This window comes from Varroa destructor, unplaced genomic scaffold, assembly GCF_002443255.2.
Source record: "Varroa destructor unplaced genomic scaffold, Vdes_3.0 BEIS01000004.1, whole genome shotgun sequence".
NCBI classification, from domain to species: Eukaryota; Metazoa; Arthropoda; class Arachnida; order Mesostigmata; family Varroidae; genus Varroa; species Varroa destructor.
The window spans coordinates 20,747,055-20,774,461 of record NW_019211457.1 but is presented as its reverse complement, the minus strand read 5'-3'; the positions used below and the strand labels follow the sequence as shown (position 1 = coordinate 20,774,461).

General features: G+C 37.3%; 4 protein-coding genes across 11 annotated transcripts; 3 read left to right on the top strand and 1 right to left on the bottom strand.

The window, feature by feature from the left end:
• Window positions 1-362: 362 nt before the first annotated feature.
• Window positions 363-4,745, bottom strand: eIF2alpha (eukaryotic translation initiation factor 2 subunit alpha). 5 transcript variants are annotated; one of them, XM_086988555.1, is made up of 10 exons: window positions 4,586-4,741; window positions 4,183-4,346; window positions 3,374-3,502; window positions 2,993-3,029; window positions 2,760-2,870; window positions 2,130-2,355; window positions 1,530-1,644; window positions 1,264-1,353; window positions 849-1,112; window positions 363-617 (listed from the first exon to the last, which is right to left on the bottom strand). In XM_086988555.1, exons 3-10 carry the CDS (start codon window positions 3,452-3,454, stop codon window positions 549-551), a joined length of 993 nt encoding a protein of 330 aa, XP_086844681.1. In that variant the 5' UTR covers window positions 3,455-3,502; window positions 4,183-4,346; window positions 4,586-4,741; the 3' UTR covers window positions 363-548. The 5 variants fall into 5 exon arrangements, with proteins under 5 accessions (XP_086844681.1, XP_086844680.1, XP_086844677.1 ...); XM_086988554.1 differs by lacking the exon at window positions 4,183-4,346 and having other exon boundaries at window positions 3,374-3,500; window positions 4,586-4,745; XM_086988551.1 differs by lacking the exon at window positions 2,993-3,029 and having other exon boundaries at window positions 4,586-4,740.
• Window positions 4,746-4,905: 160 nt separating this feature from the next.
• RpS12 (ribosomal protein S12) lies at window positions 4,906-6,648 on the top strand. The gene is made up of 5 exons (XM_022804121.2): window positions 4,906-5,065; window positions 5,534-5,647; window positions 5,877-5,979; window positions 6,179-6,250; window positions 6,395-6,648. Coding segments are annotated over exons 1-5 (387 nt in total). The 5' UTR covers window positions 4,906-5,063; the 3' UTR covers window positions 6,491-6,648.
• Window positions 6,649-9,695: 3,047 nt separating this feature from the next.
• LOC111249551 (uncharacterized) lies at window positions 9,696-23,758 on the top strand. Of its 3 annotated transcripts, none has more exons than XM_022803556.2 (10): window positions 9,696-9,891; window positions 17,326-17,660; window positions 18,167-18,238; window positions 20,242-20,357; window positions 20,768-20,873; window positions 21,293-21,388; window positions 21,615-21,785; window positions 22,138-22,302; window positions 22,665-22,868; window positions 23,245-23,758. In XM_022803556.2, the coding sequence occupies exons 2-10, from the start codon at window positions 17,535-17,537 to the stop codon at window positions 23,320-23,322; spliced, it is 1,134 nt and encodes a 377-aa protein (XP_022659291.1). In that variant the 5' UTR covers window positions 9,696-9,891; window positions 17,326-17,534; the 3' UTR covers window positions 23,323-23,758. The 3 variants fall into 3 exon arrangements, with proteins under 3 accessions (XP_022659291.1, XP_022659289.1, XP_022659290.1); XM_022803554.2 differs by having other exon boundaries at window positions 9,699-9,891; window positions 22,626-22,868; XM_022803555.2 differs by lacking the exon at window positions 9,696-9,891 and adding an exon at window positions 9,941-9,959 and having other exon boundaries at window positions 22,626-22,868.
• On the top strand, window positions 10,054-16,395 carry LOC111249550 (lanC-like protein 2). 2 transcript variants are annotated; one of them, XM_086988550.1, is made up of 3 exons: window positions 12,513-12,562; window positions 13,824-13,990; window positions 14,432-16,395. In XM_086988550.1, the coding sequence occupies exons 1-3, from the start codon at window positions 12,528-12,530 to the stop codon at window positions 15,205-15,207; spliced, it is 978 nt and encodes a 325-aa protein (XP_086844676.1). In that variant the 5' UTR covers window positions 12,513-12,527; the 3' UTR covers window positions 15,208-16,395. The 2 variants fall into 2 exon arrangements, with proteins under 2 accessions (XP_022659288.1, XP_086844676.1); XM_022803553.2 differs by lacking the exons at window positions 12,513-12,562; window positions 13,824-13,990 and adding an exon at window positions 10,054-11,976.
• Window positions 23,759-27,407: the final 3,649 nt, after the last annotated feature.

The window sequence follows — 27,407 nt, the reverse complement described above, 5'->3', positions numbered from 1 at the left end:
GAAAATGATGAATTTCACCAAATGAACATTACGCTCTATCGAATGAAAAAGCAAAACTTCACCAGGAAAAGTAGTAATCCATTCAGCTCCATCCTACACGTAGTTCAGATCGACTTGGCAAAGACAGATAAAAAAAACAAACGCAGAGTTAGATAGATTGATTTTCTCTTGCGAGTACTCAGAAATTATTGCTAGTCGGCTGCATATTATTCGGCCTTATACCATAATTTCTGTTATGACTTTTAATATAAATGGTTGTAAAATACCTTTTAAGACTGGCAGACGGAAAGCACTGTAAATGTAGTACCTAGCACCAAAATATAAATAGGATCAAAAATTCAAATGAGACACTTACACAACAGTTGTAGATGTTTTAAATAGACAGCCAGCCATCGTGTCTTTATTAAGTTATATTAATGTTACATAAAGGTTGTATTTGTTTGCTACGTTTTACAAATAGAGTTGATTTTCACGGTTATTTCACAGAAGCTAGGATGTCCATTTTTCTTTTTTTTTTCTTATTCATCGAGTTTGTATCAAGCATTTGTCTAATCCTCATCTCCACCACCGGCACCACCGGCACCATCTCCACTTTCTTCGTCGCTGTCTGAAGTAGCCTGCAATCGATTGGGGCAAAAGAAAAAGTTATTCCACTTTTTTAAAATACTTTAACGCTCCAGGATAGAGAATGTGGTGGAAAAAGCAATATTTAATGCTACGATCTTTTCAAGACCTTACTTTTTGAACTATTACAATTTTTTTCCCAAACGTTTGTAGTTTACAATTTTTGTTTCCCAAATGTTTGTAGTTTAAAAGCATCCAAAAGCCATAAAATATTACTGACTGACCTTCGGAGGGCCTGCTTCGTCATCGTTGTCGTCATCGCCGTCAACCTCACGATTCTCTTCCTCCAAACTTTTAAGCTGCTTCTCAAGCTCTAATTCATCCATATCGGTCACAACTTTAGGTGCGTTCTGCACATTAAATACACCGCCGGCAGCCTTGATTGTTTGCTCAACCTTAGCAATGGCTTTGTTCAGCAAGTCTAAACCTTCGGTGCGTTCCATCGTGGTTGTAGTCATGACGTAAAGCGGCGGCGCGATTAAATTAATCTATTTGGACAACAAAAAAAACGTAAATATAGGTATGTCAATACTGCAAAATAGGCAACTCGTTTTATAATTTTGGGATCAAGGCTAGTCGGATTAAACCTCCTATAAAAGCATATAACAAGACAGATCTCAATAAATAAATAAATCTCACCTTTATCTGCATATCCTCGGTGGATAGGGACATTCCGTCCCGAAGAGCATTTTTTACGGCGTCGATGCCTTCGTACTCATAGCATGATACCTAGAAGAATAAAAACGGGACACGTCGAACAATTTACTCCAAAAGCCTTAATTTTATGTAATATGAAAAACATGAAATAATTTACCCGCCTCCGCCTTAGTAATTTACTATTTACGTATAGTTGCATGAAATTTCGCTATATTTGAATTTTATTGGAACTGATTAATGTGCAGTACCTCAATATCGGCGCGACATTTTAAGGCCTGAGGAGCTAAACGGTGATTAATTGTCTGTAAAAGGAGATCAAGGACTGGTTTCTCCAAGTTGCATTCATCGAGAACCTTCGGGTCGCTGTAAAAAGAAGCGAATATCTCCATTAGTCCAATAACATTGAAGCTAACTAGAGAAGTTATTCATCTGCGAGAAAAATTTAATAACATGCAATAACTCCATCTCTAGATTTGAAATACGAATATTGTAAAATCTTTTCTAAGCAAAATCTCATTTCAGTTAACTAGAAGCGACAGCCGTCATTTATGAAACACGGATAATCTTATCCTTATAATAATATAATACCAGATCCACAGCACTGTAAATTGTAAAATACTTTCGAATTCGCAGACATATTTTATATCCTGATTTCATTGAAGAAACTTAGCAAATTAAACGGCGGTAATAGAAATCTGAAAGGGTGCGTATGCCGGACATCTTCGCGAGGGCGCTCTGTGTCACCCAACTATCTAAAATGCTGCAAAATATTAAAATGACTTAGAACTTTATTTGTTTTTTGGATGACAAATTAAGGAACCGAAGAAAAAGCTAAACAAGTTACTTACGTAACTGCTGCTTTAAAGATGTCATGTCCCGCGGTGACTTTTTTGAGTTTCTCGTCAAAGTGCCACGCTGTTTTCCTATAAAGTTTGTCGAGCTGTGCCTTAGTATAATCTAATCTTTCCGCAACATGTCGCAGAATACTATTCACTGCGCGAGCTTTTGCAAATTTTTCCTCACACTTAACGATATCCTCAGCGGACACGCGACGTTTTGATAAATCGATGTATCCTGTACAGCCATATGAATGTCAGTATTTTCCATTAAGCTTGACTGTTAAGAGCAATACATGTCTAAAAGTATTGTTTAAGCATTCCTTAAGATTTTTTGACAACATTTCTATTTAAGAGACAAAAACGTTTTCAAAGTGGACTTTTTTTATTTTAAATATCCTCTTCCGACAAAAGTTGTAAGGTTTAAAGTTTTAAAGGGAACTTTGCTGTATATTGTTGGAATGTCGTTTTAATTGAGCAAACGTGTCATAACAAAATTTAAAGCAATTTTAGCTCCCTCAGCCATTTTTCAGTAATATAATATTCGTTGTTATTCTCTATGGTTGGATTGACCAGTGTTCTCATCGCATTATTACTCCAGTGTCGTACCTTCTCTTCCAATAAGCAATAACAGCAACAAACCTTTATTCTTGTCGACTCGAATAACAACGACACATTCGTTGCGTCCGACGCGAATGAGTTTATTAATCGACCGAATTCGCCGTCGCGAGAGTTCAGACAATAGGATCATACCTACCGCGATAGACACAAAAAACAAATACATCTTAAAGTGCTGCGGACCCACATCGGACCTACAATTTGAGGTTTCTACCTGAGGCTCTTTTAGCTTATACAGAGTCTTAGTATCAGCTTACCATGGAGTTGTGTTTGATTCGACTCAATATTACTGCACTTCCTCCACATAACATATTGTAAGAAAAAATAAAAAAAATTGAGTTAGTAAATTGTCCGATCTGGCGAAATAAAATTTTAGAGCTAGGAAACACTGATTTATCAGATAGTACTCTCGGTACTTCTGGGTGCAAGAATATAAATGTAATGTGAAAATTAACGCGATAAACATTTTGTGTTGTTTCGCAGAGTTCATAAATCATGAGGTTTAATTGGTAAGAGTGCAAGGATTTCTAACTGTCTCAATAGATCAAGAGAAGGTATATGCTTAGAAGAATGCTTGCTTTGGATACCAAAACAGGGCAGGAAGGAAAAGTGGCAAGCCCATTAAATGGAAAAGTCACCTTCGATATTGTCGTACTCGAGCAAATGGACATATGCGCCCATGTCAGCAATCTGGCGGACATTAACCATGACAACATCATCTGGTTCAGGATACCTAGCGGAGTAGAAACGACACGTCAGAACCATCTGTAAATTTTAAAATTATACAGTAAAATTAAGAGCAATTAGTTTAATTTTTTAATTAAATTCCATAATTATTAATTCCAGTTATTATTAATTGTTATTAAATTCCGAAACTTGGAAGTTTAGTTTCTTGAAATTTACTTAAATGAATGTATCCCTTGGAGGACAAACCATTTAATGAATGATTGTGTACATTAATGCGTTGGCTGAAATAAATCGTGGTCAGCAAGTTTTTCTTGCGTCAAGAGCAGCCGTTTTTGAAAAAAACTATTGAATTGTATACATCATTTACTTACAATTAGAATATACAGTTAATTATCAATATAAAAGAAATAAATTGTTATTTTCTACCAAAAGAATCTAAGCGTTCTTGTGACGGTCTGAAATTCACAATTTTTATTTAATTTATTTAATAGATAATAATATTTTACACATGTTTATACACTGCCCTAAATTATAATAAAACCATAACAGACCACTGAAAGCGTTGCTTTAGTTCCTATTTATACTTTTTAATAACACCTCATTTATGTATTTTTATTTTATTATTTTTTATTTTTTTATTTATGGGACGACATACAAGCTCTTCCTTTTTAAAATATTGGACTCACGATTTTGACAAGATAACAAAGATAGCCGTGAAATATTCTACTTCCTCAAATAACGCTGAAAAAATTACGTCCCTTATAATGTAGAAAAATATACGTTTAAAAACGTATTGTGTAACAAAATCCGTTTCTGCTTCGTAAATTCATTCGGCAAATGCCGTCCATCATTGCTTGGTCGTTTCGGCTAATTGGTTGAACGAAGCGTGCCGGTTGACATATGGGGTTGACATAAACGAAACACCTACGCTTAATTATACAAAACATGTGCACAAGACAATATGTTGTGATATTACTTCACACGCAAAATATGAGATTTTATCTTGTTCAAAACGAAGCGACAATAATAGAGATAGCATCCACCACAAATGAATGATTTCGCAAGAGATATTCAAATTTCATTAATCTTGAAAACCGGCTTGATGGCAGACACGCAAAAATTAGTTAACCTGCCAAAACAAACGATGAGTTGGAAGTTCTTACCTTGAGAATTAATCGCGCGTCAAAAGAAGTCACTCAGTAAACTAATGAAACTCGACTCACGCTACAACACTATTTTGATATTTTTCACAATATTCCATACGACAGCATGTGGCAGAAGAAGCGACTTGGCCAATATTTTGGTCGGATGTTAGTGTCGAACATAGGCGGCGCCACTGTTCAATTAGAACCTCGCCGATTGAACTGATTTAAAGGTTTGTATCCTTTCTAATTTTTTAGTGGACACTTGACCCGAATACAAGCAATTTGATTTCAATTACTAAAAGTTACGAGAAATAGTATTTACTAAAGAGTGAGATCGTTTGGCAAAAAGAGCCAAGCAGCGCCCCCTGGTATTCGAATTGCTTATTTGGGGATTCGAAACCACTCATGTTTCCTCTTTTTGTGAAACCCTCGATTGCATGAGGCCGCTTTTTTTACATCCAAAGAAATCCGGCGAGGACAGAATCCGATTGGAGCTATGTGAGTGTTATACCAAAGCTAATCAGAAAATTTAACCGGTTCTGTATGAAACTTTGTGCTTTATGAAACAGTTCAATTAAAAATGCCATTTTTGTTTAATCAGCTGTAACACTAGCAGCCAATTCAGCTCATTGGGTGACATTAGTGCATAAATTTTTACGAAGAATAACAAGAAATCCTCCGCTAATCCATTACCTAAATAATAGTATGTAGCAAAATATACAATCTGTATCAAACATTAAAGTTGGAGCACAAAGCTTCGCACTTGACCGGGTTTTGATTAATGTAGTCCTGAAATGATGAACTTATCGTCTAAATCAAAGACTCAACTGTGGTTACGCACGAATTCCTTCCTTAGATGTCTGAAATCATATAAGTACGTATGATTCTTAAACATGGAAATATAAACTTTCAAGATTTCTAAACTTCGTTCAATGTGCAATATTGTCTAACTCCATAAAACTCTAGGGAACCGGTTGAGCAGATGGATGTTACTCAGGCCCTCCAAGAAGTGCTAAGGATTGCCAACCACCGCCGTGGATTAGCTAAAGGTCTTCATGAGGTCGCTAAAGTCCTTGGAGAGTACGTATATGCTTTGCATGCAGGTGTAAACCTGTTCGAAGAAATACTGCTGCTGTGGTTTATCAGGGCGAAAACTTTTAAGTTGCAGTCCGCAATGATTGTGTATAAATTTATCAGACTAAATACTTGGCGCAAGCGGAATTCCTCTCTTAGATATCAAGGAGCAGTACTAGTCTCTGTTCTTGCTTCCGTTTTAAGCTTAAATTTTAATTATTCCGGTTTTTTTTAGAGGTAAGGCTCACTTATGCGTACTCGCGCAGAATTGCGATGAGTCTATGTACAGAAAGCTTGTTGAGGCTCTCTGCGCTGAACGTGGCATCCGCCTTTTCCAAGTAAGTATTAGCAAAAAAAAGCATTTTCTAATAATAAACAGTTAATTTGATTCAGGCAAAAATTTATTATTTACGAGGAATTAATATAGTAATAGATGCACGTCCTACTTCTGCGTGTTCTATGCATATGTGGCATACAGATAAAGTTATAACTCCCACAGTCGATCAGTTGATGTCTATTTCGCTCTTAAATGGACAGGTGGATTCGAACAAAAAGCTTGGCGAATGGGTCGGTCTCTGCAAATTCGACAAGGAGGGCAAAGCGCGCAAGGCAAGTTTTGTTGAGAGTAGTAAAGATTTGTACTTCAACTATTAGAGATTGTAAATAGTGAGATGTAAAAATACCACCAAAGTTGGCATTAGGTATGTCATAATGTAATTTTGCATATAAATACTATATTTTGAATTATTAAAGGTTGTAGGCTGCTCATGCATTGCTGTTAAGGAATATGGTGAAGAGACGCAGGCACACGATATCCTTACGGAGTACTTCAGAAAGCAAAAGTCTTGAACGACGAGGAGCACTTCGAAGGTTTTAATCTTACTGTCCCGACTGCGAGCCCATTCCATCAACAGCCACCTCAGCAGCTAATGGTGACCTTTGGATAGACTTGGGAACACGCCCATCAGAATTTAAAATAAACAGGTTCTGATGTAGGCCATCAATGAGGACGTGCTTTTTTTATTCCATAGGTACACTAAAGCAAGCTAAAAATAATTTCGAATTAGTTTATCAAAATTCTATTTAAATGTAATTAAGTCAGATTATATGGTGTTCAGTATATAGTTACCCTGACTAGGTTGAAAGCGTTTATAACAAATATCATCAAATACAAGGTGTTTCTACTATATATATATATATATATACACACATAAGGCCACAATTGGCCTTCACTGTAATAGAGACCAATTAGAATTTATTTTTTTATCCATCGGAGATATCTTTTAAATAATTTCAAAAACAGTACTATCATAATTTGTTACTTTTACTTCGTACATTAATTATATATCGCGTGACTGGCCTCGCACTGTTAAACTTAGTGGACCAGCTATTTTAGATCGAAATTATAGTCCAATGTTTTGAAATATAAGGCTCTCAATACTTATTCAAACATTCTTCCAAACCAGAGGCATAAGTTGCTTAAGACCAATTACAGTCAAAACGTATAAAAAATTATGATTTCGAAACTCCTACATAAATTAGGTTTGACCACATTTATCCTTCTATATTTCGCGTTTCACATCCGGTATCGCCGTTAGGCGGTCCATCAGACAGTTTGCTCGTAGCGCGAAATGAAGTATCTGTGCCCGGACACAACATAACATTACGTAAATGAACAACGTTAGTGTCGATATTAAATTATTTTTATGGTGGTTTCTGGTCCACCATGGTGGAAAAGTATGAGCAAACAGTATATTTAGTTAATTATACAGCATATGGTAGGAAAAAGTACTTCAAATTATCTTTGTTATAAATATCGTTCTCCCCCGTTCCTATTTATTATTAAGGGACTAAATAAATTTAATTCCAACTAGATTGGTAAGACGAAGCTCCGTTAGCTTACGTTAGCCATACACTGCGTTTTTTTAGAGCTGCAAGCGAAGTTGAACTAACTACAGCCTATTTCTTCCAACAGTAGTAAAACAACTCCTATTGTCGCTGTTTATTCCAACAAATCATAATATTAAAAAAATTAAAGATTTTGGAAAAGACTAAAAATTTGAAATTTAAACTTTGATTTAAATTGAAATTTTTTTTAAAATATCCAGGTATAAGTTACTGTTTGTTAGGGCTTTGTTAGTTTTTACGATATGGCTTCATAAAACAAAACGTATTTTAAACAAACCTGATCGGCCTAAGTATAATTATTTTGTCGTGATTAAAAGGTTTCAGTTATTTAGAAGTGATTAAAATTTTTGCTTAAACCATTTTTATACCATTTACCTTAAAAACGTGAACTCCATGTATTGCTTCAATCATACTTAAAAATAAAGCCTTTTCTCGATATCATCTTTCAAATGATGCTCCCTTCCCATCAAAACAACGTGATGACATAGTAATGTACTTTCCGTTACCTCTTGTATACTCGAATAAAACATAACGGAGAAGAATATACGTACTTATAAATACCGAAATAAATATTTCGGAGGAATGTTCCTGCACCTAGGGGTATGTAGTGAGTAGCTATCGATTGCACAGTTTGCTATAGAGGCAACGGACTAAAAAATTAAAAAACACATCTAAAGAAAACTGAAAACCCGTATTAACACGATTGAGTTAGTAAGATTTGACACAATTCAACTATCGTTGTCACATAAATCCTGATATACAGATCCAAATATGACGTAAGGATAACCTCTTTCTAAGCAACACTACCATAATTCCGACCGATTTAGTCAACAATTGAAACCAGTATGGTCTCATACGATTTACTATTACTAATCTACACTTATTGCAGTTTGTACCAGTAAAATAACGCATCTAAAATACCGGATGTTTATCAGATTACTCTAGACAGTTCTTGGATGAGGTGAAGTAGAACGTGTTTTTTGAACGCCTTTTTTTATGAAGCATTGTTAGAAGAAATATTTCAACTTTAGGGATTATATGGATGAAATTTCCCTTAAAAAGTTTTAGTTTTTTTTTAAGTTTTAAAGTTTTTTTACAGTTTTAAGATGCATAACGGAACTGCAGATAAGATTGCCTAACAAGGCTGATAAGACTAAACGCAACAATTTACTTTTATTGAAAGCAAACCGGACTATATTCACAATATTGCAGTTGAATACACCAAGCTCACCCATTACAAGGCCTTCCATACCCAAGAGAAAGAAGTAGAATTCTACTACTTCCAAAAAAACGACAGTGAGAATTCTATTCTAATATTTTGAGTCTTGACTAAAAAAACTCTTTTTGCTAGGTATTATGAGACAGAAGCTAACTATTTGTTTTTCAGTTTTTGAAAAAAAGTAGTTTTAAAACCAAATACACTACAGTACAAAGCAGACCTTTTTTGATAATGACCTTTGAAATCGACCGCAAACAAGTATATCTGATTAGTTTATCGCAGACATTAAAAACAATTATAAAGGGTTGGCGTAATCCAATTTCATACTTCATACAAGTCAAATGTTCAATTTAATCTCTAAATTTGTTTTATGGTCCCTAGACCTTACATAATTACTACAGGAGTGTAAGTCCTTAGCCACCCAAGTGGTTAAACTTCCTGTAGTGCCCAACAGCTCCACGCCTTTCTCATGTTTCCCGTTCTGTTACTTTTTTTTTTTACTTTGGTTTTATAAAGGACTATCCTCCAAAAATTTCATTATTCCATTTTTGTACTATTTTGCCGACAGTCATCACAAAAATTTCATAAATGGCATACATTTTTCTTATCATGTCATCATGATAAACTTTTAAAAAGCACTATAACAACGATGAGCGTAGTGGCATTTTTGATCTGATTGGATGCTCTGATTCACCATATATGCGGCAGACAACTGGTTCGTTCTCTTACTGTTGCACTTACTGTAAGTATACAGTAACTTCTGTAGGCAGATACTGCTTCTGTCCAACTTCAGTTCCTCGATTCACACTCGATTTTACTAAATATTTGAACATTGGCGCGCTTCGGCACCGCACTCATCGCTCCTGCTGCCGCAGCAATTTGTCCGTTTTGCCGCTACTCCTGCTGCCGCAGCAGCTGTTGTCGCTGGCGATGTTTTTATGCCTGTGTGTCTGAGTGTATGTTAGGCAGTGTGTGTACATGACTGTGTATAAGAGTCGCTCTGTGTCTGTTGTGCTTGTGAGCCATAACCGCCTATATTATTGTCAGTAGCCCCATTCGTAGTGTGTTCGGGTTGATGTGGAAGACGCTCCTTGGCCACCTGCACAACCTCGCAGCTGTTCAGGTAAGTGGTAAAAAAATTAATGTTACAGCTGTGTGGTCGTGAGACGAACGTTCGTCGACGCGTGACCGGTACGTGCCATCACCAGCTCCAGAATGATACCAAACAGAGTTAGATATAGATACACAGGCCGAAAACGGCTGCAGTAGGCGGCTGCCTGGCTGCTTGCAGTGGCTGCTCTGCTGGTATAGGCAGGCAGGCAGCCAGCCGAACGCTGTGATTCGCCCGGGGCGGCCAATGGTGGCGCGCCGGCCAGTGATTGGCCTGCCGGCGGCCACTACGCTGACGCAGAGGCCACCCGCTTCCCTCGAAAAGGACTCCCACAGCTGACGCATTGGCTACGGCAAATCGACATCCACCACCACGACGACAAATCGGTGGTGGTGTTGGTAGCCAGCGGCGGCAGACCAGTAAACGGTTCAACAAGGGAAATTGGCCGAACGGCCTGTCAGCAGCCTGCAGTACGCACAGCGATGTATAACGGCATTGAATAAACCTCACTGTGGCTCCTTCCTTGGCTAACGTTGGTGTTCGAATCATACAACTAACTAATGAATGGTGCCGATAATGCTCATAGTTCGGGGATAGCCTAACAGTAGCTACTGCTCGAACGCATTGTCAGTCCAATGTTAAGCCTTGTATACCTGTAGAGTATGAACGAACTATAGCGCAGAGCTACACAAAACACAACAACCTTGTGCACTATTATTCAGTGTGGCTGTAGACGGCTCTACAAGCGCGGTTCTAACCAACAAGCAGTTATATATACAAGGGCAACAGCGGTACCACTATAGCACGCTGCGTGATTCGACACTCTTGGGTGGTGTTTTGTTGAATTTTGTGTATCGGTGTGTACGCCGATTATTTCTCCATACCTACAATCGGCCTATAGTAGCAGCAGTAAACAGCAGTTTGCGAACCTTTGTGCACATAAACGAAAAAACGACTACGTATAGCTTTTGGTAGAATATACAATAATAAACTTGCAGACCTTTTCATGGAGTGTAAAAGTATAACCGAAATAGTGTACACAAGTCATTTTTTGAATCATTGCTTTCCAGCGCTGATATTACTAAAATATAGTAAATCATCTTCACAAATGCGAATGATGACAGCAAGTTATTGGCAACGCCCTTTTTTCTAGTGAGAAAGGTCATTCGCTCTTAAAATTTTTAGAAAATTTTGGGTAAAAACGAAGGTAGGAGGCGCTTGAGAGGTGGTCTGCGTGAGTTCAGGGTGAACAAACCGAACTGAAGCGGATCGAAGATCTAAGTATAGACATCTCTTGGGACATCGAGAGTGATACGGAAATCTTTGGATGACGAACAACATTTACTTGGGACATCATTCCGCATTAAAATCCCTATGTTATATCGTTCCAACAGCGACATAACTCGCTCATCCCTCTTTTGAATAAAATACTGTGTCAGCCAATTCCGTGTTTTAGTTAAATTGTGTATGCAAAGCGGCCAAATACGCATTTGTTGTAATCAAAAAAAAACAATCAGTACAGCAGTTTCAGTGTTTTGCTATCGCAGCTTAGCAAAAAAAGGAAACGTCGAAATCGCGGCGATTCGCGTTCATTATATGTGACGGCGCGTCTTCTCGTAAGTTAACAACGAAGTTGGACAACACAGCGGTGCAGGAAGGTGCAACTCGCGGCAATGTCAGAACGTTACTTCAAAAATCCGTATGAGGATTATGAAGAGTATATTGAAAAGCACCGCGCATTTTATTTAGACAAATTTATTCCGGAAATAGAATGTACAGTGTATAAGTTACTCAAGGTACTTGAGTTAGAGGTTCCGATCAAGACAGATTCGCGTGACTATTCTGTGTACACTGGCTCAACTGGCATCGCACTGTTGTATATGAAACTGGCTGATGCACAACCGGAAAAGAGGGACCAACTATTGGAGAAGGCTCGTGAGATATTGGTGACCCAACGACTAGCCAAGAAACGACATGATTTTACATTTCTGTGCGGAGATGTGGGACCCATTGCTACTCGCGCAGTACTTCACCATCGAATGGGATACTCGAAAGAGGTCAAAGCTGACATCGACCTTCTGCACAAATTTGCCACAGGTAAGTTCTTATTTTCTGTTTCAACATATCTTTTGGATTTGAGTTTTTTTTTTGTTAGATGCAAGCTATGGTTCTAATTGGTACTCATAATTGATGTCATAAATGTGAATTGTCACAAGGTAAGAAACGCAATAGAGGTAAGAAATTCAAACAAACTAAGCGTTAAAAATCGCAATGTTACAATATGTCCTATTATGTGTACTTCTATGGGTCGCACTCTTTTTCTACAATACAGCGACGGCAACAAAGCTGGTAAAAGATGCGAAATTTACTATCGTAGGCGCGTTGGCAAACCTACGATCAAGGTTTTATCTTCGCCATTATGGCGGGAATTTTGTTTCCTTACAACATGATAACGGGCGAAGATATAGCGTAGTTACTCTGAGAAAATTTGGTACGCCAGTATATGGTAGTAGGTCGAATTTTTGAAGGGAAAAAGATCTTAGTGCATTGTATCGCCCATTACATTCGCGGTCTGCTAGGGAATGTCCTTTCCCTTAGTAAACAAAAATAGAACGCAAAAAAAGAAATATCGCAATGTGGTCTTACCTATGTTAGCCAATTCTCGAGGTGATGGAATGGGCAGGTGAACTTACGCCTAATGTTAGGCCAAATATGCAGCATTGAACGCCTGTAGTAATACAACTTGTGGAAAGTTAGCCGTGTCCATCTGCCGAATTGACTGCCTCATTCATTTAATTGGAGTGCAAATGCAAAACTAGGCAATTTTGCTGTCCCAAAACTCGGCAGAGTTTTGCGACAGCAAAATTGTTGATGCGTTAGGATACCTACTATTAAATAAACAACATTTAAAATGATTTGAAGGAACTACATCTCATGGTGTCGACTTATATTATAAGTATATATATATATATATATATATATATATATATATATATATATCTGGAGCGTATTATAAATAAGGTTCTCTTTGTATTCTAGCATTTTTCTGTAAAGAAAATTGTGATAAGTCATTTGATTCCAAAGCTATTTGGCATAGCACCATACTTGACATCTCATAGACACAGATCTAGATTTGAATTTAATCCTATAGGATCCCGAATTCGTGAAGTTGTTACAAGTCAGGCAGTATTTCTTCTGGAATTATATATACTTATTTAGTTATCACGTGATCTTAAAAACAATTGACGACACGTTGTATGGTTATTACCGAACACGAATTTTCAGACCAGTCAACGCTCCTTAATCCCAGCAGCTAAGTTGATTGTTTATAGCGGATGGAAGATGAGTCAATATAACCAAGTTCTCCCGTTAATTGTAGTATGCCTTTGAGTATGCAGAGATTTGTGGTTTAAAAGCGTCAAAGGCAAACAGGGCTATGCCATATGTTAGCTGTTTATTGTGATTTATCAACATGACAGTAGCTTTCCTCGATTTAAGCACTCCACGAAAACTATGATAATGAACGGCAGCCCTTCATGGCCAAAGACTCATTTACAATGTCTTGAGCTTATACGTACGATAATGGTCGTCTTCACATGCTTGCAGATCTTAGGTGAACATCGTCCGTGAACTTTTGTACGTCGGTCTACTTTTCCACGGCTATTTAAATTCGATAATTGTTTTTCTCATAATGTTTGATTTCGTTATGAAATGACAAAGTATTTTTAGTTCATTCAAGTAGTATCTAAACATATGTTTTTATCATAACGTTAAAATGCCACGTAACTGATTAGATTAATGCTTTTAATGTTTGCCGTAATCATAAAACTCATTTTAAGAAACAAATTTTTTTACAGGCAAAGAAAGGTACGAAACGCTAGAAATAAGATAATAGATTATCGATTAAAAGGAATGTACACTTCTCTTTACTTGAGATTTTGTAGTTTCCTCGGAGTTCTCATTGAAACAAAAAACTACTGGCTCCATTTTCTTGGTGGGATGCTGCACAGTTCACCCTACTATGCTCATATCATCGTTTATATGAAACATCGAATTGCAAGTCAACGGATCAAGTCGTGTCAACGATTGTTCCTTAATTGTTTTATAGTAGGTCAGATTTTTCCCCTTCCAAAATTCTTAAAAACGTGCGACACGGGCTCGATGAGCAACGAGGCTTCGGAGCAGACTTAAAATTTTTGTTTAGAAAATCATCGATAGCACAGATCGTCAAAAGAACTCAGAGCCTTCGCTTCGTGCCCTCTTACTCTGGAGATATATGTGCGATTTCCTTGAAACGCTTCAATGCCATAAGATCGTATCAGCGAAAAACTTAAAAATTTTATTTCTGTCTCTTAGAAGTTAGAGGTTAAGAGTTTCGAGTTCCCGACGTCTTTTTGTATGTCATAAAATTAATAATAAGATAGTGAGTCAACCCGTATTTATTTGACGCTATGAAAATTCGGTCGTTTTTTCAGATAGCATAGCGCTTAAGCGGATTATGACATAATATTGAGCCAAGACGATCTCTAATAAGCTAATTTTGTGTTTACAGGTTGTCTGTCATTGGAAACTGGTGAACCAGATGAACTCCTCTATGGACGTGTCGGGTATTTGTATTCGCTCTTATTCATCGAAACTCATATTGCTGCTCATTCAATAGATGCCAAGCTTATAAAAAGCGTAGTGCAAGCTGTCATTGAGTCTGGGGAGGTAATGGCCTCACAGATGAAAATACCTACTCCGCTTATGTACAAATGGCATGACAGCTACTATCTGGGTGCAGCTCATGGTCTAGCTGGTATCACGTATATGCTATTGGAGGCTAAACAATATTTGTCTGCCGAAGAAATGTCGAAAGTCAAAGCAACGATTGACTATCTTATAACGATTCGTTATTCATCCGGAAATTATCCTTCATCACTTGGTTCAACGTCCGATAGACTCGTCCACTGGTGTCATGGAGCTGCAGGATTCATACACCTATTTGCCAAGGCCTATGAAATATTTGGAGAAGAACTGTATCTAAAAGAGGCGAAGTCGTGTTCAGAAGTCATCTGGAAGCGTGGGTTGCTCAAGAAGGGTTACGGGCTTTGTCATGGGGTGGCCGGAAACGCATATGCATTTTTGAGGGTGTACCGACTGACTAGTGAACAGAAATACCTTTATCAGGCATGCCGGTTTGCCGAGTTCTGTTGTGCTTACGGGACCCATGGCTGCCGGATAGCTGATCGACCATATTCGCTCTTTGAGGGCATGGCAGGAACGATTTTCTTCCTCGTGGACATGCTTAGTCCAACACAGGCGCGGTTTCCAGCTTTTGAGCTGTAAACATCTCTATAATGACGCAGTCATTCTGTGTTAAACATCTGTTACTAATAAGTAACCGCGATAGTTTTAGAGGAACCTCGTCGAAAGTATGCCTGGCTGTTTTATGCCGAGGAGAAAACTGCGTATGTTCAACGTTACTTGATTACGTGCACACGTGTTAGGTACGCATTATACATATGTATTCTTCGAACCACCATACCAAATTGCGCCGGAAAATGATTCACAAATTCTGATTTCTACGGATTGATGTAACTTGTTGTAGTCGTCACTTAGAAACGCTAGATAATAAATGGGCATGCCTAAAGGAAATTGAAAGGTGGAGATTAAGTTTCTTTAGTCTTCAAACTCCAAGACCGATTGGACAAATGAAATAGCCTGACCTTTATATGTACCGCTAAATAGAAGAACATATTTTATCATATGTTGGACTTCACCAATCTAGTGGACCAGTTGTCTATTTCAATACTTGATGGGACAAAAAGCTATATAAGTGTCATAAAGTATTATATGATAAACACCTTGACAAATAAACTGCAGTGGAGTTATGAAAATAATAAGATGACTGTTTTTGGTTGGTGAATAAAAATCTTGAATACGTACTTATGCTAACGATAGTAAGCGTAATAATGCCAGTGTTAGTAACAGGTTATCCATGAATTCCTAGCCATAGAGGAATTATAGATAGAGAAAACAATGTGTTCACAAAATATTTCGTTGCAATAAACAACTGATATTTTAACTATTGACTGGCGTTTAATCAATATGAGAACCATGAAGACGTCCCTCCGAGAATCCAGTAGAAGAATATGACCTTCCTAGATCGGCTGGAGCAAATCTAGCCCTGGTAGATATTGCAAATAACAGTTATAATACCAATATTAGTGGCACCTGCAGGAACAAGCACATACCTTCTGAATATAATGACAACGGTGATTAGGTGCTTAGGTCGATACACGTACATGCATTAAGTTCTGTAGTACTGTATTTACGTCTACACATCACAATGTGCTTACGACACGAGTGCAAGCATCAGCTATCTGTCTAAGGTATTTCTGTGATGCGCAGCAGTGTAGTAACGAGTTCACATCTATACCATAACCATGGGTGAGAATCCACCAAGAAAGCCCACAATATCCCGAAACCTCTGTTGCCTTAAAAATAAATTGTGTTCCCATTGCTACGGTCTAATGTGTTGCTGTTTTCACTTAGAAAATCTACACGCTGACTCTGCTGATGAAGATACTGTATTGGCGTTAAAAAACAATTTATGATGACTGGTTAGATATGGATCGTATCTACCATAGATATTTAATTGGGTGTACGAACGATGATCCATTCTATTGTATTGTGAAATACCTAACTTGTGTGCTAAGAGATTTAATTACAGAAACTATCTAAATGCATGAGTACTCTGAAGCCCATGTATTTTAATTGTTAGGCATTATTCCAGACGGGCCTCGCTTAATCTAATTTGAATTTACCTCTAACTGATCTGTTAAGAGATATGGTAATCGTGTGCCATAGAAGCTATTTTCTAACTTGAACTAGCGATATATGCTCGTGGTCAGCATGACAATGCGCTCAAGAACATGCTCACTGGCCACTTGTACCACATGGATGAGGCCTATATCTAAAAGTTATGATTTTCTTAGTTTTTTGCTAATCTTGTTATTATAAATATTTAAAATACTTCATTTTGTCGAATTTATATGTTGTGTCGAATGGTATCGTGGATGATGGTAGCAATTTTTTTTTGCGAGGAAGCCTCTTTCGAGGTATCGGAAGCCGAATAAATACTCAGCCTCCACTTTTCGTTAAAATAGAAACAAAGATCGCTTCTTTATGTTTTGTAATTTATTTGTGAGCTTCGTAGCCTGTTGTCCTTAATGTAAAAGATTAAGAGGAGACATAAAGGTTACGATAGAAAAGATAAGCGATCTAATACGTGCAGTATCTCGTCTCGACGAACACAATCATGTATCAAGTGAAAATAAGTCGTTTTAAAAACCGAGTGATCTAGCATAGCATAACGTCACAAAATATTCAAACTAGGTAGGTTATGTGTGAGTAACTTTTTGCTTTGTTGTGACACAAATTTTTACTATTGTGTGTTTACAGGTGGCAGGACGGTGGCGAAAGCTCTATTGGTGGTCATAACTTTAAACTTGTTTTAGAACAAAGTGACGATCTCCGCTGAATTGGATTTCTGAGTGGAACTCATCTCGAGTCGGGCTAGCTGGATTAGTTATGAAGTTATGCTCGATACAAGTTGTATTTGAAATTGCAGTCCAGCATTCAAGCAAACTGGTTTAAATTATACTGGAGCAATGACGGAGCAAAATTTTAACCAACCTTCGGGGTCGGTGATGCAGTTTGAGAATCCGAATCATGCAAAAGACCTTCTGGAAAACTTCTTTGCTCGCACAATTAGCGAAATGCACAGCATGAACTATGTGAGTATTAATATTCGGAAAATCGCGAATCTAGAACGTTTGACGGTTTTACAGTGCACGGTAACGAGAGAAAATTGTGTGTTGTTTTTAAATTGTTTGCCAGAGACTAATTGTGAGGAAAGAATTAGCTCCCGGAATTGATTCAAATCATGCTTTTTCTCATATTACAAAATTAGGGATATGTAAAGCGACATAAGATTGAAGCGCTCTATGATGTCACACTTTACAATCATTCAAAATTTATTGACCCACGTCCGGAATGGTAAAAATGGTTCTACTTAGATTGAGAGGTGTCAACTTATAGCGAAGGATTACTTATCAGAGTTTCTAGATCCTGCTTGTGCTAACTTACTGTCATTAGAAAATATAATATCGTGGTTAGCTAGTAAGGCCTCCTGGTAAGCCGGCCCAGTCGACCAGGCGATAGTCATAAATGTGTTTCGTATAATATAGGTGGGACTATTGTGTACGCTTACTATATATAGTTATCTCTATTTGTGTTTTAGGCTGATTCGAAAGCACCTGAGCTCCCATTGGCACGAATAAAGAAAATTATGAAACTTGATGAAGATGTAAAGGTTTGTGGTTTTTAAATATAATAGTTTGTAACTTTCCGCAGCGCAATCATTATTGTAAGTTTATGGTTTATAATTGATGAAATGTACACTATTTACTGGTGATACGGTAAGCTGCGCGCAGGATTCACAAATCTAAGCATCGTCCCCATAGGAATCCATCCTGCGTTCAGTTCAAAGTGCAGTTTTAATAAGTTCTTTAAATCGTCTGAGTCTTTATTATCGATTCACTATGAACAGCACAATTACCGTCGCACCCCTTGCTCGTATTATATTTTCAATTATTTCCATAACTTCGCGAATAATAAGCTTTTATTTTAAAGGAGGTAATAGCGATACGTTTTGGTTCTTGCAAGAAAAAGGTCTTTTTCTAATTGACGGTGCAGAGATAATGCATCTGGCACTGCAACCCATGTGATAGTTGGTCTATTCAGTTTAGCTTTGAATTAATTTTATTAAGGCCAAACTTGAGAAGCCGCGCCTTGAAAGTAACATTTTTATCTTTAAAATTAGTATTCATATAAACTTAAGTTCCTGGCTTATTATTAGCCGAAAAGCTTATAGTGAAAATTAATTATAGTAAAAACGAAAATCAGTTATTATTTGCTACAACACTTATAAATTCGTAAGTGCTACCCAGACTAAATACTTAATTTATAATAGCAGGATTTTACACACCCGCTAAAACGACCGGTGGAATTGATAAATAGCACTGACCACTTAAAATAGGACAGCCAACTAATAAGCGGCTCACGACAGGTGTGATAGAAAAAATCTGTCAAATCAGAGCAAATGTAATCTGCTACTGTACTTTCTAGAATTGTTTTAAATAGATCTCCCACTTCTATTAACGAATGTAGTTCATGGGTTGCAAAACACCTTTGTTCACGTCCGTATGTTGCTTGAAAAATACTGATGGCTTTCAAGTTAGAACTGAAGCATTTTTTGTATTATAAAACGATGTTACTATAGTAGGTAATCGCCTTTTTAATCGAAGAGTTTAAATCATTTTTGTAGTAATATCTCGTCGTACACTGTCACGATGGAAGGTGACGCCTCTTCTGTTCACTAGATCCGATAGATTTTTTTCAATAACTTGTTGTAATTTTGTTAATTGTTGTCTTACTGTTGCTGCCTACGGTTTGTCGGACGGCAACAGCTCATATTGCACGATTTCCTCCCAATTCCACCAAAGGCCTAGTATTACCTTCCTTCATTGTCTCTACAATCTCTGGCACCAGTCCGAGTTTTGCCACAAATTCTGGAGCTTTTTCCGCTTTGACCATGATTTGTTTTGCCTGTAATCCACTTTTTATCATCCTAGTTAGCCGCTTGAGAAATGGCTCAATCCCGTTGCATTTTTACAGAATTTCGCAGATGAAAATGCAATCGAATAAATTATTTTGTTTGCTTTCCTCAAATTAATAAAAACTGTTTGCTTTACTTCCTTGGGGGTGCGTTGGCTACTCACTCTTGCGCCACTCAACTTTCGCAGTAACAATTTTTTTGCGTAATAAAAGTATTTTTTGATACTGAACGAAAGCGACACAACCATGCTTGAGCCATTTCTCCGGTATCGCATGTTGATCATAAACATGAGTTTTTTTTTTATAGATCTGGGCGGAATTTGTGCCTTTATCGTAATAAAATCATTAAACATAGTGAATTTTTGTAGATATTTCACTAATATATAAGGCGCTCTATCCTAACTCTACCTAAAGATATCCCAACAATTTTCGCGCATCAACCATTGTCGAGTCTCAGCCTTTAGATAACCCCGACAGGACTGATTTTATCAGAGACGACATTGAAGTCGTCTAGCTAAAAGAATTTTCAATACTTTTTGGACCACTCATTATGTCTTTATCTGATGGGATTCGAGCCACTAATTTCTCGTGTTATACAGCTAAAAAATTAGGTATGTAAGTCACAGCAATGAATACTTGAATTTATTGTTGAAATTTATTCGCGTTATTTCTGTCCTGGTTTTCTTTGTTCTCCTAAAGATGATAAGCGCGGAAGCACCGATCCTGTTTGCGAAAGCTGCGGAGTTATTTATTATGGAGCTCACTCTCCGGGCCTGGGTGCACACTGAGGATAATAAGAGAAGAACATTACAGAGGTAAATTGCTATTGCGAATAAATAAAGTCGAATGTTTTCTCTAACCCTGTATGGCTTGTAAACGTTTTGATATTTTGCTAGGGTAGGATTCATGTTCTGGTGAGCTATCGTAAGATACATGAGCATGAGCCAATTGCGGGTCGGTATACGAATGCTCCAATCTTAAAAAAATTGAAAAAAAAACATACTAAATTCTGCTTATTAGCGAATTCTTCATTATGCTTACCTGTCTTTTTCATATCATCTGACATACAGTAGTAACCCCCATACATCGACATAATTAGCGTAAGAGCGACTTCAATTTCTTATTTAAGGACGTAGTGACTGGAATAATACAGACGCTTATTTAAGTCATTTGTTGCGTAATATCCTCATAACTGCTTGTTTTTACTTACGTTTGATTATTACAGAAACGATATTGCCATGGCGATATCAAAATTTGATATGTTCGACTTTTTAATTGATATCGTGCCCCGTGAGGAGCAGCGTCCTACTATGCAGCAATCAACAGCACAGGTTAGACTGAGCAGTGTTTTAATTTATGTTGTTTGTTTTTATTTGGCCTCTCCCCAATTACTGATAGTACTATAACGCAAGAAAGAACACGTGTATCCACTCTGGTTTCCAGGAGTGATGACTTAGTATGTGTATTTGCAGGTAGATTTACGTCGTTGTTTATCTAACGCCGCCACCTTAGTTTATTTATTATTGAATGCCAAATCATGGGAAGCACATATTACATCGCAAGCAAACATTTATTCATCCCTTGGTCTGATGAGCTTCTTGGTAAATATAAAAAATCATATTATTACTTGGAGTTTTTAAGATGATAGTCTGTATTGTGTGGAAAAACCAGATATAATGCCCTAATTAACCTAGTCATTAGTTATAAAGACCCTATGTCGATGTTTCTTCAATCTTTATTGATGATACAGGTGAAAAGTCAAACGTTAAAAGAGGCTGAGCCGCAAGTGCTTAAAACTGTCTCGACGGCGCAGAATCAAAGTACAACTGTTGGAACAACTGACCAGGTAAGGACAATATTTTTACCTCCATAATTGCGTACATAGCGTAAATAATACAAGTAAAGTACCTGTACCCGCTTGCCTCCGACACACTTTGGCACTTTTGAACACTTTGCATACGAATAAAGTTATGTATTTAAACGTATTTCAAAACAATACGTTTTTGGTCGCTCAGTTGATGCTTGAGCACAGTTTCTCTAAGTTCTTTTCAAGTGTCGTAACCTTTTTGCAGGTACAATACCTTCTTCAGTTAGCGGCGCAACAAGGTACGTTAGGCGGTCTTCCGTCTGCTCCTCAGTTGGGGCCTACTCAGCAAATCCAGATTTTTCCGCAAGGGGGCGGACCTCCGCAAACGATACAAATCGCTGCTCCTCAGCCTACCCATAACTTCCTCGCTCCTCAGGTGCCTTTTTGCGATTTTATAGGGGTGTCGTTTTCAAATGTATGCTTGAAATTAGATTAATCCGTTAAGTAACCACATGACTGATTGCAAATAATGGCTACAGTATTTTTACGATGTTATGTACGCACAAAGACGGTAATCTAATAAGGTTATGTTGACGTAGTTCTACCATAGAGAGAGCTAATCGCAAATAAAGTTATAATTAGTGAGCTTTTATATGAGTGTAACTCTGTAACTTTTGATAATTTGATTCGTGCATGTCAAGATATGTATTTCGGTAGTTACATCCAAGTTAACTAAATGATTAATGAAAATCTAACCTTCATTTACCATTTGTGCTCATTCTATTAAGGTGGTTCAGGTTGCCTCACTTGATGGGGGCCAAACAGCGGCCCTCGTTCAGAACGGTCAGGTAATTCAGCAACTCCAGCCACCGGTACTTCAACAAACAACAACTCCTGGTGCTCAGGCACAACCTCAACAGATACAGATTGTCCAACATGTTACCAATGCACAGGTGCGATAAAAAAAACTTATAGCTAATGAGTTACTTCGATGTCGAATACTTAAAAAAGACCGATTTCAAAATATTATTTTTTGTTATCTATGTACTAACAGGTTTTCTATAATAATATCGATACTCAGTGTATTTAGCAAAAAATGACTTGTGGTATTTTGGGTAGTTTTTGTTTATTAAAAAAAAAAAACTAAATAAGTTGCTGTAAGTAAGAATGGTAACTTTAGGTAAAATTTACCTAAAAAGAAAGCAGTACCAGAGAAAGTCAAATCCACCCGGAGCGACGCATTTCACGCTAACGCAATTTAACTCATTGATCGCAGGTGCTCGGCGATCAGCTTTCACAGTTAAGTCCTTTGCAGGCTCAGCTTGGCGCAGGAGGCCAAATTCAGTTACTTCGGGTTACTGGTAATGGAGGAGCCGCTAGTCAACCAATCATCCTTCAGGCAACAGCAGCTGGAACTCCTCAAACTGCAACAGCAGCGGCTCAGCACCAAAACCCGGCCCCACCACAAACACAGCATCACGCAGCTGCGCAGACAATCTTTCTCCCTAATGGTCAACAGGTTAGAAAAATATCACATAATAATATCGATACATACATCTTATGGACTACCGTGATGAGAAAGCTGGCAAAACAAATGTATGTTTTTGCGACTTTTTTTAACGAAGCTGCATATTAGCGTAGTTCTAATCCTTATTCTAATTATTATTATGATAATAACTAATTCTAGCTATTATTGAATGTTTCTTGTGGCAGGTGGCTACAAAAAATCACTGTGTAATACAGGTTTGCATCAGATGTTGCATAAACCTACATAGAGGTTATCTAAGATCGATCGATGAAGACCATTTATCAAAGGACTAAACTATTAACAATGCACACTGGAAACGTTAAGTAATACACCTTGGTCTAACTATATGTTTGTGATATTGCATCAGGTCTTCCTACACCCAGGAACAACGATCCAGCAAGCACTTCACGGAGAAGAGGAAACTGCTGTTACGGTTGGACACTAAAAATTTTTTCTACCCGGATTAATCAACGATGAGGACTGGTGTGACATACGTGAGATGCTTTGACCATATGTGAAATCTTCGTTTTACATTGCACATATTCGCCCTTTATATACGGAGATATAAGTACATCGGAAAGGAAACCGTTGCTTGAAGTTACCACTGTATGTACAAAACATGTAATACAAACTAAAACTGTATATTGATCGGTTTGTCTAGGCGAGCTATGTGCATGGCTTTGTGAATAGGTTTGAAGGCCTTTGTAAAACAACTTCAAAAAACCCTAAAGGAAAACACTAATAATAATAATACCAATAATAATAACGACTAGAAGACGGATGTCGTATTTTATGTATATAGATAATACATGTGACTGCTGCGAGTGTTCACGTCTATAATTTCTGTCTTAAAGGCCAATAAACGAGTACTAATTTTGTAACTTGTTTTATTTTTAAACAGGGATCTATCACTTAAGGAAACATTGATGTCAATGTCTCACATTGTAGATCAAAAGCATACGCGAAATTGGTTGAGGTTTCGCCATATTTATTCACGTTATGAAAACTATTAACCACTAGATTACACTCAATTCGTGAACAATTTATGCATGTGTACTATATTATATTATATTTGTATCACTATGTATATGAAGCCACTTGCGTATGGTTCGAGTCTGGCGTATATGACATATTCAAATTACTTTCCGTAAAGGTGCTCGCAGTCTTGGCTACATATACCTGTCTTTCGTAGAACATTGTTATACACAGCACTTAATTCCCACTGAACTTGTTTAGGTATTCGGATTAATTGAAATGCTGCAGATTTTCACACCCGGAATTCTGATAGCATTGCTTCAGTCAGCTGACTTCCAGAATGAAACAAACCTGACTGTTTAAAGACCCATATATCATTCAGTCTTTAACAAGTAGGGATATTTCCATTGTACCCTTGTGCAGACAGTTCCCGTTCACGCTACGCAGCACATACTGTCCACGTGTGTTTTTTGGCATTGATGGTGTTTTTTGCTATCTTTAGCATCGTAGAAGCTCGTGTCCATCGTAATCCTTAGCGTCTTCGCACGTAAACCTTTTTGCGAGGCATACATGAATCTCTTACAAAAAGATTTGCATAAAAAGTGTGTTGCGCATATTTCCAGATCGTAAAACTGGCTCGTTATACCAGCTGGAGCTACTTTTGCCATCGCCAACGTCTATTTATCTTGATTGGATTTAGCATGCTGTTAGTGAGTTACCTCACTGACATCGCAGATGGCAAATACTAACTTTTCCGTGGCTTACACGGCGTGAAGGCTCAGTTGAGGTTGTTATAGGGAAATCCTATTGGCCCTGTTGTTTCCCTGGATTCCGAGTTAATCCATTCAGTTTGAGTTTTGAAGTCTACTAATTTATAGCGCTTCATAATGGCTTGGGGAAGACTAGCATTGTTACGCAAAGGATTGATTGTAGAGAGCTTCTAGAAAATCCTTGGAGTCATTAACTGTTGCTTGGTGAAAATTTTATTAGGCATAACATCGCTCAATAAATATTGACAAAATTCTGCTTTTAGCGATTTTAGATTTTTATGGAAATGGCAGTATCTCCAGCGGGTCTTTACAATATTTCTGCTCCTATAACAAACTTTCATATGCTCGCTAAAACCGTCGATCAGAACCGTTTTCGTGACTAGTGAGTTCATTAAACTTTAGATGTCACACACCATAATTCTTTTCAACAGACATAGCTGGAATATAGGCCGATATCGAGATGTATCCCAAGTTAGTAGAACAATGAACACGTTTCTCTGACCAATCGATATCGTAATTGAGCTAGCTTATTACTGCACTATGCCCGGCAGGCCAAAACGGACATTCCAGCCCAATAACTCGCAGCAAAGAGTTACTACTTCCTGCTGGTCTTTGAAGCAGCCACTCTAAAATAAATTGGCGTCAAAATTCTACTGGCATCAGAAAATGCCGTTGACTGTCAATATGACCTTTCCTCATTTTACATATCTGTAGTAGTATATCCGGGAAAAATAGAAGTAAAAAGATAGAAGTTGCATTTTTGGCTGCTAAATGTTGTTCTTTAAACGAACGAGCCTATATTGAACGTGTGGAACTTAAGTAACCCTAACAGTATACAATGCTTTATTTATTACACAAACAATCACAAAGAAAAACAAAGTTTAGATTAGCGTTTTAAGCCGAGCGCATCATGCAAAAACGTATTTTGCATTAGTTTTAATAATATTTACTTATATGTCTGATTCTCTTGTAGTTAATAAGAAAACCTCACTTGAAAGCGTACAGTTAGAAGTTTAAGTTTCTCAAGAGTAATTAATTCGGTAGCAGAGAGTATCTCCAAAAAATAAATATATATATATATTACGTACACTTTGATTATATCCGGGTTATAAGCAGCGCAATGCACATAAGTTCGTCGACGATGCTTCTTGTCTCTTGCTAATCTTGTATAAACCTTTGAAGTTTTATAGACGATATTTGAGAGGTTAGGCATTGTTTCAAGCGGCAATAGGCAAACATTTGCTAACCCTATGTAGCATCCTATAGCTGAGATTAAGGCCTAACACGTTGCACTCCGATTGGTTCTTGATTATCAATATAGTATTTTTTACGTTATTTTTAGCTCAAAATGCTTTTCTATTAATTTCTCCAAAAGTCAAGTTTACAATCCATGTAAACATTTAATTTACCACATGTTAGACTACTCAGTTACCATTATTAACATAAATTGTATTTTTTTAACTCGACCGACCCTCGCAACGCGCGGCAAGTTCATTAAGCCTTTTTTTTTTGAGGGCAAATCATATTAATTCTATTTAAGTAAGTCCACGCATACATACACGTATACATATTTGCGCGGTGTTTCCGATGCCAATATATAGTTAGGTAAGTAAGAATATTGGTAATTGATTAAATAGATAAATAACAGTTTAATATAATACTAGTAAAAATAATAGTTTAGAATGAATTAAATAGCTAATCTAACTGATCAAAGTGCAGATAAGGCGACTGCTTTTGTCCGCACTGTCTTTACAGTAAGTATTTAGAATTATAGAGAATCTAGTACGGGACGTATGTATTGATGGTTGAAGAACTACTACTGCTTTTTTTGTTGATAGCTATTTGGTGCAGATCAAATACGTTTCTGTGCTTATTTTTTAATTTCTCCAGTTATTAATAAACGTATGGCATAAATCAGTATCACGTACTATAAGTAAGAGCTTTCATAAAAATATTAAACTATTTAGTCAGTGGTGGAAAATGTTTCTGTGGACTGTATTTAGTGCAGAACTTGTTTTCTCAAGAGTTATTCGAGTATTTGGAATTTTTAAGGAATGAAAAAAAATACCGATTAATTTTATTTAACAGAAAACAGTTACATGTTGGAGGAAGACTAAATGAAACAACGACAAGCTTTTTAAGTTCAATTTTTTTTAGTTCTTTTATCAATGTTGTTATAAAAGCAAATGATATTTGCATTTTCGTACAGGTTACGAGGGCCATTTACGCGAAGATGCACACCCAGGGGGAAGCCTTTAGGCACTTCATAATTTACCATTTAAGAAGCTTGGCCCGTCACATACGCCTTTGCTTTTTGTCCTCTCTTTGATACTGGTAAGTGATAAACAAGTGTGTAAAACATAAATAAAGGGACATGATAGACCACCAAAAGTTTCTTCTTCATCTGACGAAAAAAATGTCGAAAATGAGTGCAGTAAATGCCTCGTCTCCGACACCGACCCGCGAAGTAACTTGGATTTGTTTCACCGAAACGGTGGGTCGGCGGATTAACGGATGATTCTGTCCATTTGCGCTGCAACTTACCCTTGGCAATAATCACACTTTTCATTATTAATTCAAGCACGAAGGTTACGCCGGTGTACAAAGCTGCGATTAGAGTACGTGAGGTTCTGCTCTGTAGCTGGTGGAACGTTTAGCTTACGCTTCACGGATAGCTTTTTTAATGGGGGCTTGGAATCAAAACCAAACGACTCAAAGAGAATTAAAAGATTTACGAGGGACACTCAATCATCTTGGCGTTAAAATCATGACTTGTTGGATCCAG